This window comes from Sparus aurata, chromosome 9 (genome assembly GCF_900880675.1).
Source record: "Sparus aurata chromosome 9, fSpaAur1.1, whole genome shotgun sequence".
Classification (NCBI taxonomy): Eukaryota; Metazoa; Chordata; class Actinopteri; order Spariformes; family Sparidae; genus Sparus; species Sparus aurata.
In genome coordinates, this window is record NC_044195.1 from 13,234,314 (window position 1) to 13,247,950 (window position 13,637).

General features: G+C 44.0%; 1 protein-coding gene across 2 annotated transcripts in view; it reads left to right on the forward strand.

Moving 5' to 3' along the window:
* The window catches only part of LOC115588632 (cyclic AMP receptor-like protein A), a 51,900-nt gene extending 40,562 nt beyond the window's left edge, over positions 1-11,338 (forward strand). For both annotated transcript variants that reach the window (XM_030429341.1, XM_030429342.1), the window contains 2 exons: positions 89-236; positions 9,543-11,338. In XM_030429341.1, the coding sequence (XP_030285201.1) occupies positions 89-236; positions 9,543-9,710 (316 nt within the window). In that variant the 3' untranslated portion in view covers positions 9,711-11,338. The remainder of the gene's footprint in view (positions 1-88; positions 237-9,542) is intronic.
* The last annotated feature ends 2,299 nt before the right edge of the window (positions 11,339-13,637 follow it).

Genomic DNA, 13,637 nt, shown 5'->3' on the forward strand with positions numbered 1-13,637 from the left:
GTTGTCGCTTTATTTACAACTTTTTTTTATGGACGAACTCAACACCTCTGTCTCTCTCTCTCTCTCCCGCCCTCTCTCCTCCCAACAGGCTCCATAATGCATTCTACCCAAAGGATCCATCCTTCTCGCTCACCCTGTTGCATGTCCTGTCGGCGCCGCTCCACGGTTTGGCCAATGCCTTCGTCTTTGGCCTGGATAGGGACTGGTGGAGCCTCGTGAGCCCAACTGGAATGCAGGTAGAGCAGCTGTACGCGTACATCTAAAGCCACGCTGAGACATGCAAGGGCTACATAACACGCTGGTCATGTCTGAATATGCCCCCAATCAACTTTCCCGTAAAAGTTGCGATGCCAATCTCAATAGGTCTAACATGTTTGTCAGGTTCAGTGTTTACCATATTTAACGCCTTGGTTTAGAGCGTTGGAATGCTTACATTTGCTGCTTGCCATTAAAAACAAAGTAAAGTACTTTTTTGATGTGGTGGTAGGGTTATATGAAAGGTTCAGAGAAACACCATTGTAGCTACAATGGATTCCAAGGGACATCGATTGCTGAGACATTTTCGTCAAAACCAAAATGGTAGCCTTGTGGGTTTCTGTATTAAATTTCGTGTAATAGCTTTTAGTTAACAGGACAGTTTTTTAAATACAGAAATATGAACCTCATTGGGGCACTATGGGGGTAGAGGTGTATAGAGGCGCAACACATCCAAAAAAGTTTATCAAGTGCTGGACTGAAGCGAAAGTCAGAAATACATAAACAGAGTCCGTACACCGGATAATAATCCCGTGAACATTTTATACCTCCATTTGTGACGTTTCGGGCTCAAGTCCTTCATCAGCCAACTGAAAGTAAAAACCAGGGCATCCAAAGTCATCTGGGATTGTGAATGTTATTCAGTTTCATGACAATCCATTCAGTAGTTGTCAAGATATTTTAGTCTGGACCAATGTGGTGGACTGACTGACTGACCGGCATCAGAGCCCATAGACTGTATAGTGTCATAAAGTGACGGCACTCATTGGTTCGGCGACCATATCGAAGTCTTGAATTTGAGCCATAGCCATCGTGTTTTTTTGGAGCTAGAAGTGACCATATTTGGACAAGAGGTTGGTGCTAAGTTATCGGCCAGTGGCTGCGTTTGCCAGCTTGCTTAGCAAAGTGCATTCATAATTCACATTAACTTTGATATTAATTGCTAATTTTGGCTAGCCAAAAACAGACTTAATTATAATGTATGCGCTAATTAAATGGCCATGGGTAGGCATTTCTGCGCTTCTTTTCTGATTGACAGGTTGTCGTGGCAGCAACTTTGTTTCGTGCTGTGTTGATTCAGACTTTAATTTCGATAGGAAACTGTTTACTGAGGTTAATGATGAAGTGGGAAGTAGGGTAATTCTGTCAGAAGCTCAGTTACAATCAGAATTCTTTTTGAAACTGGTGGAGTCGCCCCCTAGGGGCCACCAGAAAGAACCATGCAAGGTACTTTGCAGCATTTTCACTTTTCAGAAATAAAAGTACAGTCAGTACACGTTTGAAGTGTGCCTTACTCAGGTAGCAGAAGCCTTTCCCAGAACTATTCTAGTCCTTGGACTATTTAAATGTTAAAGAAAATATGTCCACCTGTGTGGGAGAAAGTCTGGCTCTTGTAGAAAAACAGAGATTTTTTCTACAAGGACACCCTCAGCTCACCGCAATATTCTAGATCCATTTTTAGTCGAAGGTTCCCTTTCCACAATTTTCGAAATAACATTTGTCAAAGCTGTTTTGTAGATCCACTGTCGTACTTAAATTGAACATTTGTCATTCAAGGCTCTATAAGACTCTATAAATTATGTCCGTCTACCCTGTAATTATGTCATCTATTAAGGACTCAAGAGAATATGCAGATAATCGGGAAGATTGGCTCCTTGGGAGGCTTAACCACAGTACTCAGTTTTTAATTCTTTATTTTAAGTCTTACAAAATGAAGAGATCTGACAAAATGATGTCCAGTGTGTCCTCGTGGATCATTCCCCACTTGGTTCTTTGTATAAATAACTTTGTTGTATACATTCACTAAATCTGAATGAACCATCGAAAAAAATGTTTTTGAAATAATTGATCAACATCAACAGGTTCCTGAGCTGATAATTAACAGAGATGGCAAAGCTACATTTTCCTATTCAAAATGAAAACGTTGTTCAATAACAGCTGCTAGACAACATAGTTATATAGTGAAGAGGTGATGTATCAATATGCAGAAATGAAATGCTGGTAAAGTAGTTGTTGAGTCATTAAGATCGATTAACAACCTTGTGAAGCTCTGAGCAATACAATTGTCAGTTTTGTGCCAAGGAGAGTCTCGTAGAGGTTGTAAGACAGATGTTGATTTGAACAGTTTTTGGATGTGAGAGGCAGTTTTTGGACATTAATGAGAATCCATGAAAGAATGCAGAAAACAAACTGTGTATGTGAAAAATGCTGTGTTTTTTTTAATGCTCATACACATTTGGCTTTTAGGCCATGAGTAAATCCAGTTTAAAATACGTTAACTCTAGAAGTTGTGATGGGCACTAAAAATAACTGTTGTAGCCCTTGAAATATTTATACTGCATCTTTGTTTAATAATCACCAAGTAAGAATGCTGAATTACAACAACCCTTACACCTCTGAGGTGTTTTAGTTAACTGAAAATACAAGACATAATTATTTTAGCCTTCTTTCTGGTAAGAAATAATCACTTAAGAATTTGTGATCAGGCTACTTAGCTTTGCAAATACACTGGTACCACCTGTAAAAGGTGCGCTTGCATCAGAAATATAGAGGAAAAAATAATTGTTGTGTTTGGTTCCAAAATCCTCTTATTTATAGAGAGAAATTACAAATTAGGGATTTTATTTTTCCATGCTTTCACAAATCGAGCTTTTAGGGAAATGTAATGAAGACCAATTACTAGAAGGGATGATGTTTGTAAATTTGAGCTGCGAAAACCTCATTGGTTGCATTTCAATAAACACCGCAATCAATACGGTTCTCCACAGATTTGTCTCAATCTGCAAACATTGACAGTACCTGCTGACATGAATCAGAGCTCATATTGAACCACGAAGGAAGAGATTCTCTGTGGTCTCAGTCCGCATGTACACATGCACGTACACATACACATGAACACCCGCATATCGCCGCCCACCCTGTATCACCAACCACACTGATAACGGGTCATGAGCGCTGTGTGGAAGAGTGGAATGTGTGGTATGACCTTCAACCCAAATGTCAATGTTTCACTGTGGTGAGTCGGGAGGGAGAGAGACACACAGAGAGACAGAGGGGGTGAAATGGAATCTCGGTGTGTTCGTAAATCACAGAGAAAATGCTGTTTGTGTGCGTGCCAGGGAGAAAGAAGAGAGAGAAGGTGAGACGGGAGACGACAGAGAGCGAGCGGGAGAGAGTGAGACAGGCGGCGTGTGTGTTCATGCTCTATCGTGACTAACAGCCGGTTGTTATTCATCTTGGCATGCGACTCCCAGCAGCCCCCACACATCAGGTGTGAGATTGGCGGGGGGGAGGAGGGGTAAGGGAGAGAAGGGGGGGTTGTAACAGCGTCAAAAAATGTTCCACCCTCAACGCAACAAATCTGCACTTTCGTACCAGACACCCCCCTCACCCTAACCCCCTCCTACCTCCGCTAGCTCTCTCGCTGGCTTTCTCAATTTCTTCCTTTCTTTCACTCTTTCTGTTTGTTTGCATCGCGTTTATCAGCATTTAAAGGGACTGTTTCTGACGTTCTCAGGTATGTCTTAAGTCCTCACCGCACCTCCAGGGTGGGGCCAGAATGTCTGTTCAGTTCACTGGTCCAGTTTGTAGGGATTAATTGATACAGTCTGTTTAATCTCACATGACCTGCGCTCGTAAACTTTTTCACATGTCTGAATCACTGCTGACACGTAAATGTGGGATGAAAAATCAGGTCCTCCATATGATATGGTGAAAGTAGGGCTGCACGATATGCAAAAAAAAAAAAAAAAGATGTTCCTCTTATTCTTACACACATCATGATTTAACCAAGTAGGACATGTTCCTGGATCAACATTGCGACGACGACTCTCTGACATCATCAGTGCGCTGCTCCTGTGTGTCTTTGAGAATTCTTTTGTCATTCTTCAAATTCAAGTTTTTTCTAATTGAAGGCTCATACAACTATTCATACATCCAAACAAAATCCTTGACTGCATGTCTTTAAGTCATTAATATTTCATATTTATAACCTAGTTAGTTGCTACCCAGGGCTGTAGCCTAGGGTGTAAGAAGCACTGATCTCAGTTTTAGCCCCTGTCTCTTTAAGGCCCACCCCCTCCTGAATATCCAATCTGATCTGATTAGTCAGATTGCACAGGCCTGAGCCCGCACAGAGCAGCTACGATGAAAGAATTGTTACGTGTCAAAATAGCTGCTAGGCATAAATTATGCCAATGGGGGGCGTTGTGTGATGTCAAGAAATTACAGAATGAAAGGCAGGACTACTGACGTGGCGTTTCAGGACCAGTGTTTTCTGTTAAAGAGCCGGGAGCTTCTGCTGGTGCAGACTTTACGCTTTTTAACTTTCAAGACCTTTAAATGCACAGGAACCTTTATAACACACTTAAGGAGAGGGAAGAAGACAAAACAAAAAGTAAAATGGGGAGCAGCATGATGTCAGAGGGCTGTGATTGGTTCATTGCGCTGTTGGTCCAGGAACGCAATGTGGGATGTTGATTCGGGAACACGTCCTACTCGTTAAATCACGTCATGCTTATTTTTACAGATATAGCGATTGTGATAATAATTCGATTAACTGTGCAGCCCTTGCGAAAAGAACATAAACATTCGAGCCAGTAGTGGTGGTTTGTAAAATTTCATTATTCTCACTCAGGCAGATGACGGCAACATGTTTCAAAATGATTGCAGTTGTCTTTCCAAATATTAAAAAAAAAAAAAAACAGGTCTATACTCCCACACATTTTCTTCTGCTTTTTCTGCTCTGTCAAGCAGTGACCTTCTTTAAGACAAGTTAGCTTAACTGCCAGTTATGTTTCATGCTGCAGTTCAGCAGACTGCAAACATGAGTGAATATTTTGGCACAGGAGTGAGAGCCTAAATATAGTACCCCTTTACTATTTATTGAATCCAGAACTGAATCGTGACACCAAAAACAGACCAAAGATTCCCACCTCGTTTTTTTTTTTTTTTTTTTTTTCTTCCTGTGCGATGCGCGTATACAAAGATTTTACATGACCGTGTTTTCTAATTACATGCGTCTCTCTGCCTCGTATCTCTGGCTTTATCGAGTCCTCCGTAGTTTTTCCCCCTCTCTCCACGGCAGTCTTTGACTCCTCTCCTCCTCCCTCTCTCTGCCTGTTTCCATCTCCGTCTCTCTGCACTGCATGCGTGTCTGTTCCCTTGCCTCCTCGGCTGCCTCTACCTTGTTACAGCATCTCTGGAATTTATCTTTCTTACATTATTTCTGCCGCTCTCCTTTGTGCAGCATCTCCCTCCCACCTGTGCGCTCTCTCCCTCTTGCTCCCCGTCTCCCTCGTCCACTCTTTCTTTCCATGATATTGATCTGCATTCTAGCCATACAGCTGAACTGCCTGTGGCTCTGCAATGAGCTCACCTCTTACTACTTCTTCAGTGTGAGCGCGAGTGTAAGGGAAAGAGAGAGAAAGCTGCTCCCTGTCCCCTTGTGCTTCAGCGTCGCTGCAGTCTTCGTCCACACTAATTTTGCATACATCTCTTCTTTGTCGTCCTAATTTGTCCAGTTAACATCATAGATGCTTATCAGAGGCATCGTGTATTTGGGATAGGTGTCAACATTCTTGTTCCTCCTGCTCTGTGTGATCACCTGTTTGGTGTATTAAAACAATAGAAATGAGGGATTTTTGGGGCTCTACGATATTGAGTGATTCATTCTTCTGGTAGTGACTCCTCGAATGTGGTTATCAAACACCTGTGACAAACAAACTTTGTAATGCAGGCAGTATATTGTACAGTTCAACAAGAGATGTAATTGTCTAAAATGTCATCGGTGCACTGAAAAGGTAAACTTCTCTGGGAATTTAATAATTATAGATTACCCCAAGCATCGTTTTCTGCATTATAGTCCCCAAAAAAGAAAAAAAAATATCTGTGCATATCAGACAACATAAACCAATCCATCAAAGACAGGCCGATATCGGCCAACCCATATATTGTTCAGGTTCTAGTAGTATTAATTCAATATTTAGTTTTCGCGCTACTGTGGTTCGGTCAGGTGAGGGGGATCCCGTTGCGTTCCTCCAGGGAGATATGGCAGGGTCACTCATACACAAGTGCAGGCAAATGTCCATCGCCTGATGGCTACGGATGTGGACCGTGCAGGATATGAGGCACTCAGACCTCAGTTTTGTTTGAGGGGTCAACCAAACAGGTCTTTAATATTGGTTGTGACTGCGACTTTACCGATCTAAGTTCATTGTTAAACTAAAAGATGCAAATTTGCTTCACCTTGGAATGCGGATAGTTTGTTTGACCCTTTTCTACATACGGCGGGAGTGAACAGGAGGTGAATATTCACCACTTTTAATTCTGCTTATGCGTGACCCTACCCTTGAACGTGTCCTCAGCTGACTACTTTGGACTCACAGGAGTCGCGGCTCTCCCTCTGGATATTGGAGCTCCTTCACTCTATCTTTAAGGCCACCTTCAGACACAATGGAGGATGTGACGATTAGCCACAGTCATTAGTGTTGTGGGAGTGTCATTCCATGAATTAACAATCCTGAAGGTGGTAGCCTGCCAAACCCTCACAGAACAACAAAGGAGAAGCTTCTTGCATTTAGTCATGCCACTGGTGAGCCCGGGAATGACCCGTGTTATTCTGCCTCTGATCACTGGCTCATGCCTTTGCCATAGGTTTCATTATTTAGCATCCCGGTCCTACAATGATTGTCTTCACCCGCAGACGTTCAAAAAATATTCAGGAAGCAAGGCCTATCAGGTGTGTTTTAAACTAGCCCCATTCACACTACCGTTGGCATGCGGGGATCCTGCGCCAATTCTCCGCACCCTCCTCTGTGTGAAAGTTTCAGATGCGGAGAGGGGGGAAATTTCGCTCTGGCGCGGATCCGCCTCTGGAGGTAGTATCAGGGCCACATTATTGGTGAGCCGTCCCAGTGTGAACGGATAATCCGGAGGCGCAGAGCGGGGGCGTGTCGGTCTGACAGTCTGATAACTGCACAGGTCCTTCACTCATCTAATACAGAGAAATGTCCCACAAAGCAACGTTACAGGACCAAACAAAAGTAACGTAGTAACTGTAACTGTCTTTGGCAAATTATGTGAGGCACCGCAGCTGTACGTGGAGAAGCGTCCGTCCTCCCGCCTGTCCTACCGACTCTACCTTACATTTCTGCCCGAAAAACAGCGTTTTTTACCGGCAAAAACTTTAACTCAGAGAGTGTTTGTGATGAAAATAAATCACCGCGACCATCAGCCCTCCCGGCCGAGACTTCAGTGAACTTTCCCCCAGAAAACGGCCTCTGTCCCTGCCAGTGAGTGAGTCAGACAGCGTCCTGTTTACTGATGGTGATTATGTAATTATGTAATTTAGCGCGAAAAATGTAACTTTGTCACTTTCCAGGATGTTTGGTGGGTCAGGATCTCAATCACTACGCATTGTAACAGCATCCATATGATTATAAACTGTCTGTGGGTTTAGATTGACAGCGGGGGACACCTAGGAAACACCAACGTCATCAACATGACGTGTACCGTCACGCCTCTTTAGGAGCCGCAGCGCCGGCTTTCTGTGTCAATTACACGGCGGTACCGCGGAGATGCTTCACTCTGTGTGAATCACCATCAGCAGAGAATTGGCGAACCACCGCTCCGGAGAAAATGCAGAGATGCTGTGTAAAAAGGGCTACTGTTGCACTGGTCCGAATTGATTTTACACATGAAACATAAGTGACGCTCCATTGTGGTACTGGTCACTCGTGCTGCTCGTCAGCTTATGGGATTGCCAATCACAACGTGATGTCGGTTTGCCTTTCTCCAGACTGCGGTCCACAGCAGGGTCAAAACACTCAGCAGAAATCACCTTCAGGACATACCTCGATTTTATGGTCATAGTTCGGTACAAGTTTGGTACAATGGGGAAAAATGCAACAAAGATTTCAAATGAATAGGGTTTCTTTATTTTAATGTTTTTTTCAACTGATAGTGTATATTACATTGTGTTCCATCCAGTGTCCATCTAGTTTCGCTTGACATAGCTGGTAAGGACTGCAGGCAAGGCAGGTTTATTCATAAAGCACCATTCGGACACAAGGCTATTTAAGTGCTTTACACAAGCGCAGAAATTGGAAAAATGCTTCAGAGGCAGGCAAATAAATAGTTTGAGATTAAGTAAATAACTAAACAACAAACTAAATGGAAAGCTGAGGTAAATAGTCGTGTTTTCAGCTCTGATTTAAATGAGCTGACAATTTTAGCAGACATAAGGGTATTCTGAAGGCTTGTTCCACAGGTGGGGAGCATTGAAAATATAAGCTGTTTAACCTTCCATGGTAGTGCATTAAGCAGTAAACGGTGACTGCACACTTTTGGAAAGGTCATGTTTTAATTCAAGGCTAGCTAAAAACAAATGTAAATGTGATGTAAATGCCATTTGCTTAGGTAACATCTTTGGCCCTGTCTGCTTTCACATCTAGAGTCTGCTTAAAAACCGCAAGGATAAGTTGTTGTTTTTGCATCACCATTTCTCAGAGAGTCAAAGTGACGTCTTCAGCTAAAACCCAAAGAGTCTTCACTTAATTTCATAATTAACAATATAAGGAGCAGCCCGTAGCATCTAAGACGCTAAAACCAGCAAATGTTTTACATTTTTGTTTGTAAAATGATGGAAATTGTTAATTGATCATCAAAATAGTTGGCACTTAATTTTCTTTTAATGGGTTAATCAGTAAAATGACTCATTTTCGTAGCTCTACACTTTCTAAGCTGTTTTTTCCACTATACTTCTGTACAACAAAGTAGCTCAAGTTCAGATGATGTGTTGTTGTAGTTCCCTAAAGTTATATTATATAGAGTGGGGATGCCACTGAACGCAACGATCAGCTCTTCACCATTCTGGTTCTTTTATGCAGTTGAGTGGAGTAGAAAATGAAAATAGCTTTGCTTCATTTGCCCGAGGGAATCAAAACAAGCATTGGTGATTGGTTGCGCGCAGGTTGTTGCTCCCGCGTGTCGGAGGACATTAGCATTAAGTTAAATGTTTCTCAGCTTCTAGAGGTTGCCAGCTGCGATTTTTGAGTTTTGAATTGCGTTGAGAAAGGTGTTATTTGGAGGTTCTGTACACAATGATTGGCAGTCGCTCTCGCCTCTAGTATTTAGTCCTAACCCAGCGTTTTCACATTTATCAGCTAAACACACTGGTTTCAAGTGTGTAAAACCCCAGCTTGGTGTGAATGGATGGCCAGAACAGAGTGAAAAAAAGATTTTCTAATTTAGCTGTCTTAATTTCTGCGCTTGTGTCTGTTTTCTAGCTGGCTCTGCAGTCGCGGCTGTGTGACAGGACTCGGATCGGAGAGTACCACCCCGGGGCGGTGCGCTACACCCAGGCTGACCTGGTCGACCTCAGCGATGACGACGACGATGACACCAACGTACTCTTCTACTCCCCTGACATGACCCTGAAAGACAGAGGGCCCTGAGAGAGCGCTGGAGAGAAGGAGAGACAGGGAAAGAGAGGGAGCGACAAACGAGCTGAAGGAAAGGAAAACAAAGGAGGGTCAGAGCCAGGGAGAAACGCAGCGGATTAGAAACTGAGGAGTAACAGGAGGTAGGGAGGGAATGGAAGGGAAGATTGGGGGGACAGTCAGGCAGATAGAAGCCGGAGATGAGCTGTCAGGTTCCATTATTAATCCCCATCCTTTACTATTTAATATCCTAAAGACACACACACACACACACACACACACACGCACACAGTGAGAAGAGCTGCAGCTCCCTGCAATGCCGCCATCAGAGAGGAGCAAGAAAAGAGCAGATCTGAAGACCCTCCTAATGTTAAAGGCATCTGCTGCATCCCGAAGGTCTTAAAATTATTTCCCTCTCTGCACTGTCTTGTTGTTTCCTGCGTTCTGCAGCGTTTTTTGGCAAACCGCAAAAATGAAAGGAGCAAGAAAGAACAACATAAAGCACGGTTGAAAGACAATCATAACAAGGTGTTAGTTTAGCATTCGCAGCAATTACCTTTTTCACTTCTCTGCAGGGGACGAGGTGAAGAGCAGGCTTTTTAAAACGCACCCGGTGTGTTAGATGTGAAAGCTTTTACATCCATGCTGAGATTGATCTGGGTACTGAACGGTGAGTTTCTGATGGGGGATGTGGGATAGGGCGGAAATACAGGAGGGGGTTTTAGAAACAGCGAAGATGACTAGGCAGGGCAAGTGGAGTTCCAGCTCATGAGTGTCTCTTGCAGTGAATCTCCTCCCTCAGACAGTATTTGTTTTTCTCTTTGCATATGGTATTACTGTTGTTGCGACTTTCGCAACGCATTCCTTTGAGAAAACTGTTTTTGTATTTTTTTTTTTATAAAACACTATGCGTGTATGTTTTTGTATTTATAACAGATCAATGTACTGTATATTTTTAGGAGTACACTATATTTTTGTACGTGCCTTGAACTGGGATATGAAGAAAATGCTCCTCTCTGTCCAAACCTGCTGGTCTCACATGACGGTCGAGTGTATAGAGCCTTATGAATAACTAAACGACAATGTATTAGTCAAACATACTCCCGCACACTCACTCACACACACACACACACACACACACACACTCTTTTCTAAGGTTCCTGTCAAAACAGGTTGGAAAAGATGGCACACACTCGACACCCACGGCATAGCAACAGCCTTTGGTGGTTCATCATTTCATGGCCATTGCCGTTGGTGCTGAGGGGACATAGCTGAGGTGTGATTGGCAGGATAATAGAGTCACTTCATATTCAACCTCAGCCCCTTCGGTTTTTCCCATATCTGGGTGGTTTCATCACTGTTGGTGCCGCGCTGCCAGCTGTCAGCCGCCTCTCTGACAAGTTGAACTAATGAACCCACACTTGACCCTTTTTACCCTTGAGTTGTTGAACTTTTCTGCTGGGCGTCAGTGACACCAGAGTGCAACTTTTCAGTTCACAGAGCCCCACCACTGTATTACACACACACACACACACACACACACACTTGCACTGTGCCCATGCCCCTCTTTTGGCACTGTTGCTGGTTTTACTTGACTGTGCACTCCATCAAATAAATGAGCAGGAGAGACATTTCATAACAAAGCTGAGACTGGGCGTGTTTATTTCATTTTCGCATTGATGCGATCCCTTACGCAGCTGAAGTGTGTCCGTTTATATGTGTGTGTGCGTGTGCGCGTTAAGACGTCTCTTAGACCTGGGCTGCTTAAATAATGGATATTAATTATTGGTCGGACTCTGCTGGCCCCTGCCATGTCTCCAAATCTGGTTAACTGGATTTTGATTAATGGAACATGCGCGCCATGTCCTCCAGAAAAAGGCAGACCTCCGCACACCTCCACGGCTCTCCCGCAGACAAGCCCCTCACCGCACCCCCTGCACACAAAGAGCCCTGGAAATAAGCGAATCTCCCTGTCACGCAAGACGAATTATTATTCCCCCCTCATATCGTCGCATGCGCCGTAATTGGATACAATTTAACACCCGCGGCCCACGGGCATGTCGGCAGGCGCACTGCCTACTATTAGCTCGCCTCGCCTCGCCTCGCCACCCTATCATTTGTCAGATCTGTGTTTGTGTGCTCCTGGTGGCTGCGAGTGTGTGTGTGTGTGTGTGAGTGTGTGTGTGTGTGTGTGTGCGCGCGCGCGCGCCTGTTCCCGCGCGTGCGAGTGGCTCGAGAAACCGGAGCCATTGTTGGAGTTCGGCCATGACCTAGCTGTGACGCACAGAAACAGAGAGAGGGGGAGGAAGAGAGAGGCGACAGCGGCAGCACAGACGCTGGAGGGAAAAAAAAAAAAAAAAAAGAAAGAGAAAAAAACAAGCGAGAGCTGTGACACCTCGGAGCGAGAGCGAGAGCGAGCAGCGGGCCTGAAGGCTGTTTGTCGCTCCTCTGCGCAGCAGCTTCCACCGGGAGCGGCGGCTGCTGTTTATTAGAGCCCCGGCAGTGTTTACTGTACGGATGCGGATGTGGTGGCGGGTAGAGCCCCTCCTAAACTCCGCTCACTTACAATAAATATGAGGCTGCTGGAGAAGGTTAGTGGGGGAGATTACAGCCTGCGTGAGTGACGTCTTCAAAGTATAAATAATTGACCCCCAAATTGTTGTGTAGGCCTTTACGTCTAATGTTTTAATGAGCTACTTTTGCTCCGGGCCGTTGGCGTTGAAGCAGAGCTTTACAGGGCTGCCATATATGATTTTATGAATGTGCAGAACTTCCCCTCTTTTTGCTCCCCATACAGACAAAGAAAAGACGACCATTTTAGCACATGCAAAAAACTTCAGCTTAACATCAATAAATCCCATGAGAGACCAAAACTAAAACTGTGTTATTCCACCTCTCAGGAGCTTCAAACTTCCCTTCACCCTGTCTGTGGCACTCAGCCCAATGAGCCCATTTGTTCCGACTGAACACATTTATATCTAAGAACAGGTCCCAAATATATGCCTGGTTTTATTTTTATAAGAGGCTCAATGATTTGTTTTTAGCAGGGATGTATGATATGGATTTGTATCCAGCGGGTAACAAAAAATTCCCTGTTTCTCATGGTCTGAACTGATAATATAACCAATATTTCACATTTCTGTACCGCCTGTACACCGCCCAGACCGCTGACAACACGCTTGGCTCTTTAGGTCGGTAAAAAGCAATCTGTCTTCATATTTCCAGCTCCATTTATCGGCCTGCAGTTTCAACTATACCCATAGCTGACAATATTTAAATATTAGGGTTTTTCTTTTTTTTTTTTACAAAACTTAACAGGAGTATATTTTGGATTTGTTGGTTGATTATCTTCAGTTGTGGATTAATAAACATTTGGGGCCCTACTGAGTATTGATGTCAGCAGGACGCTGTGTGTTTGGGGCTGACTCAAGTTAACTACAGTGGTCATGTTCGCTGTAATGAAGAAAAATGTCACCCAGTGCAACAGCTGGATATCAGACTGTGGATATGCAGACAAACACTGCATGTCTTGCTGTTTTTCGGTGCTTCCCATGAGATATGTTGACTGTAAGAGAAGCATTTCATTCTATTGACTTTTTCTTCTTTCTTTACCTCACTTACAGTGCAGAAAACCCAGATATAGCCACTTTCTATTTCCCAGAGGACTAATACCCTGGCTCCAAAGGCTCTGTGTTCACCATGTGTTACTCACCACAGTTCTTGGTAATTGTAGAGGAGGGGGGGGGGGGCCTGTGTCAAGCTAAAGTTTCAAGACAACAGGGGCTCATTAGCAAATTTTTGCCCAGGGGCCTCCCACACAGGTTAATCCTGCCGGTAAGTGAGTGGGTACGTGCAATCGCAACACAAATACGACAAAGGGGAACTGCGTTAAACGATAAATCCTGTTTCGACCCCCCGTTCACAGCGCACGGGCAAGCACAG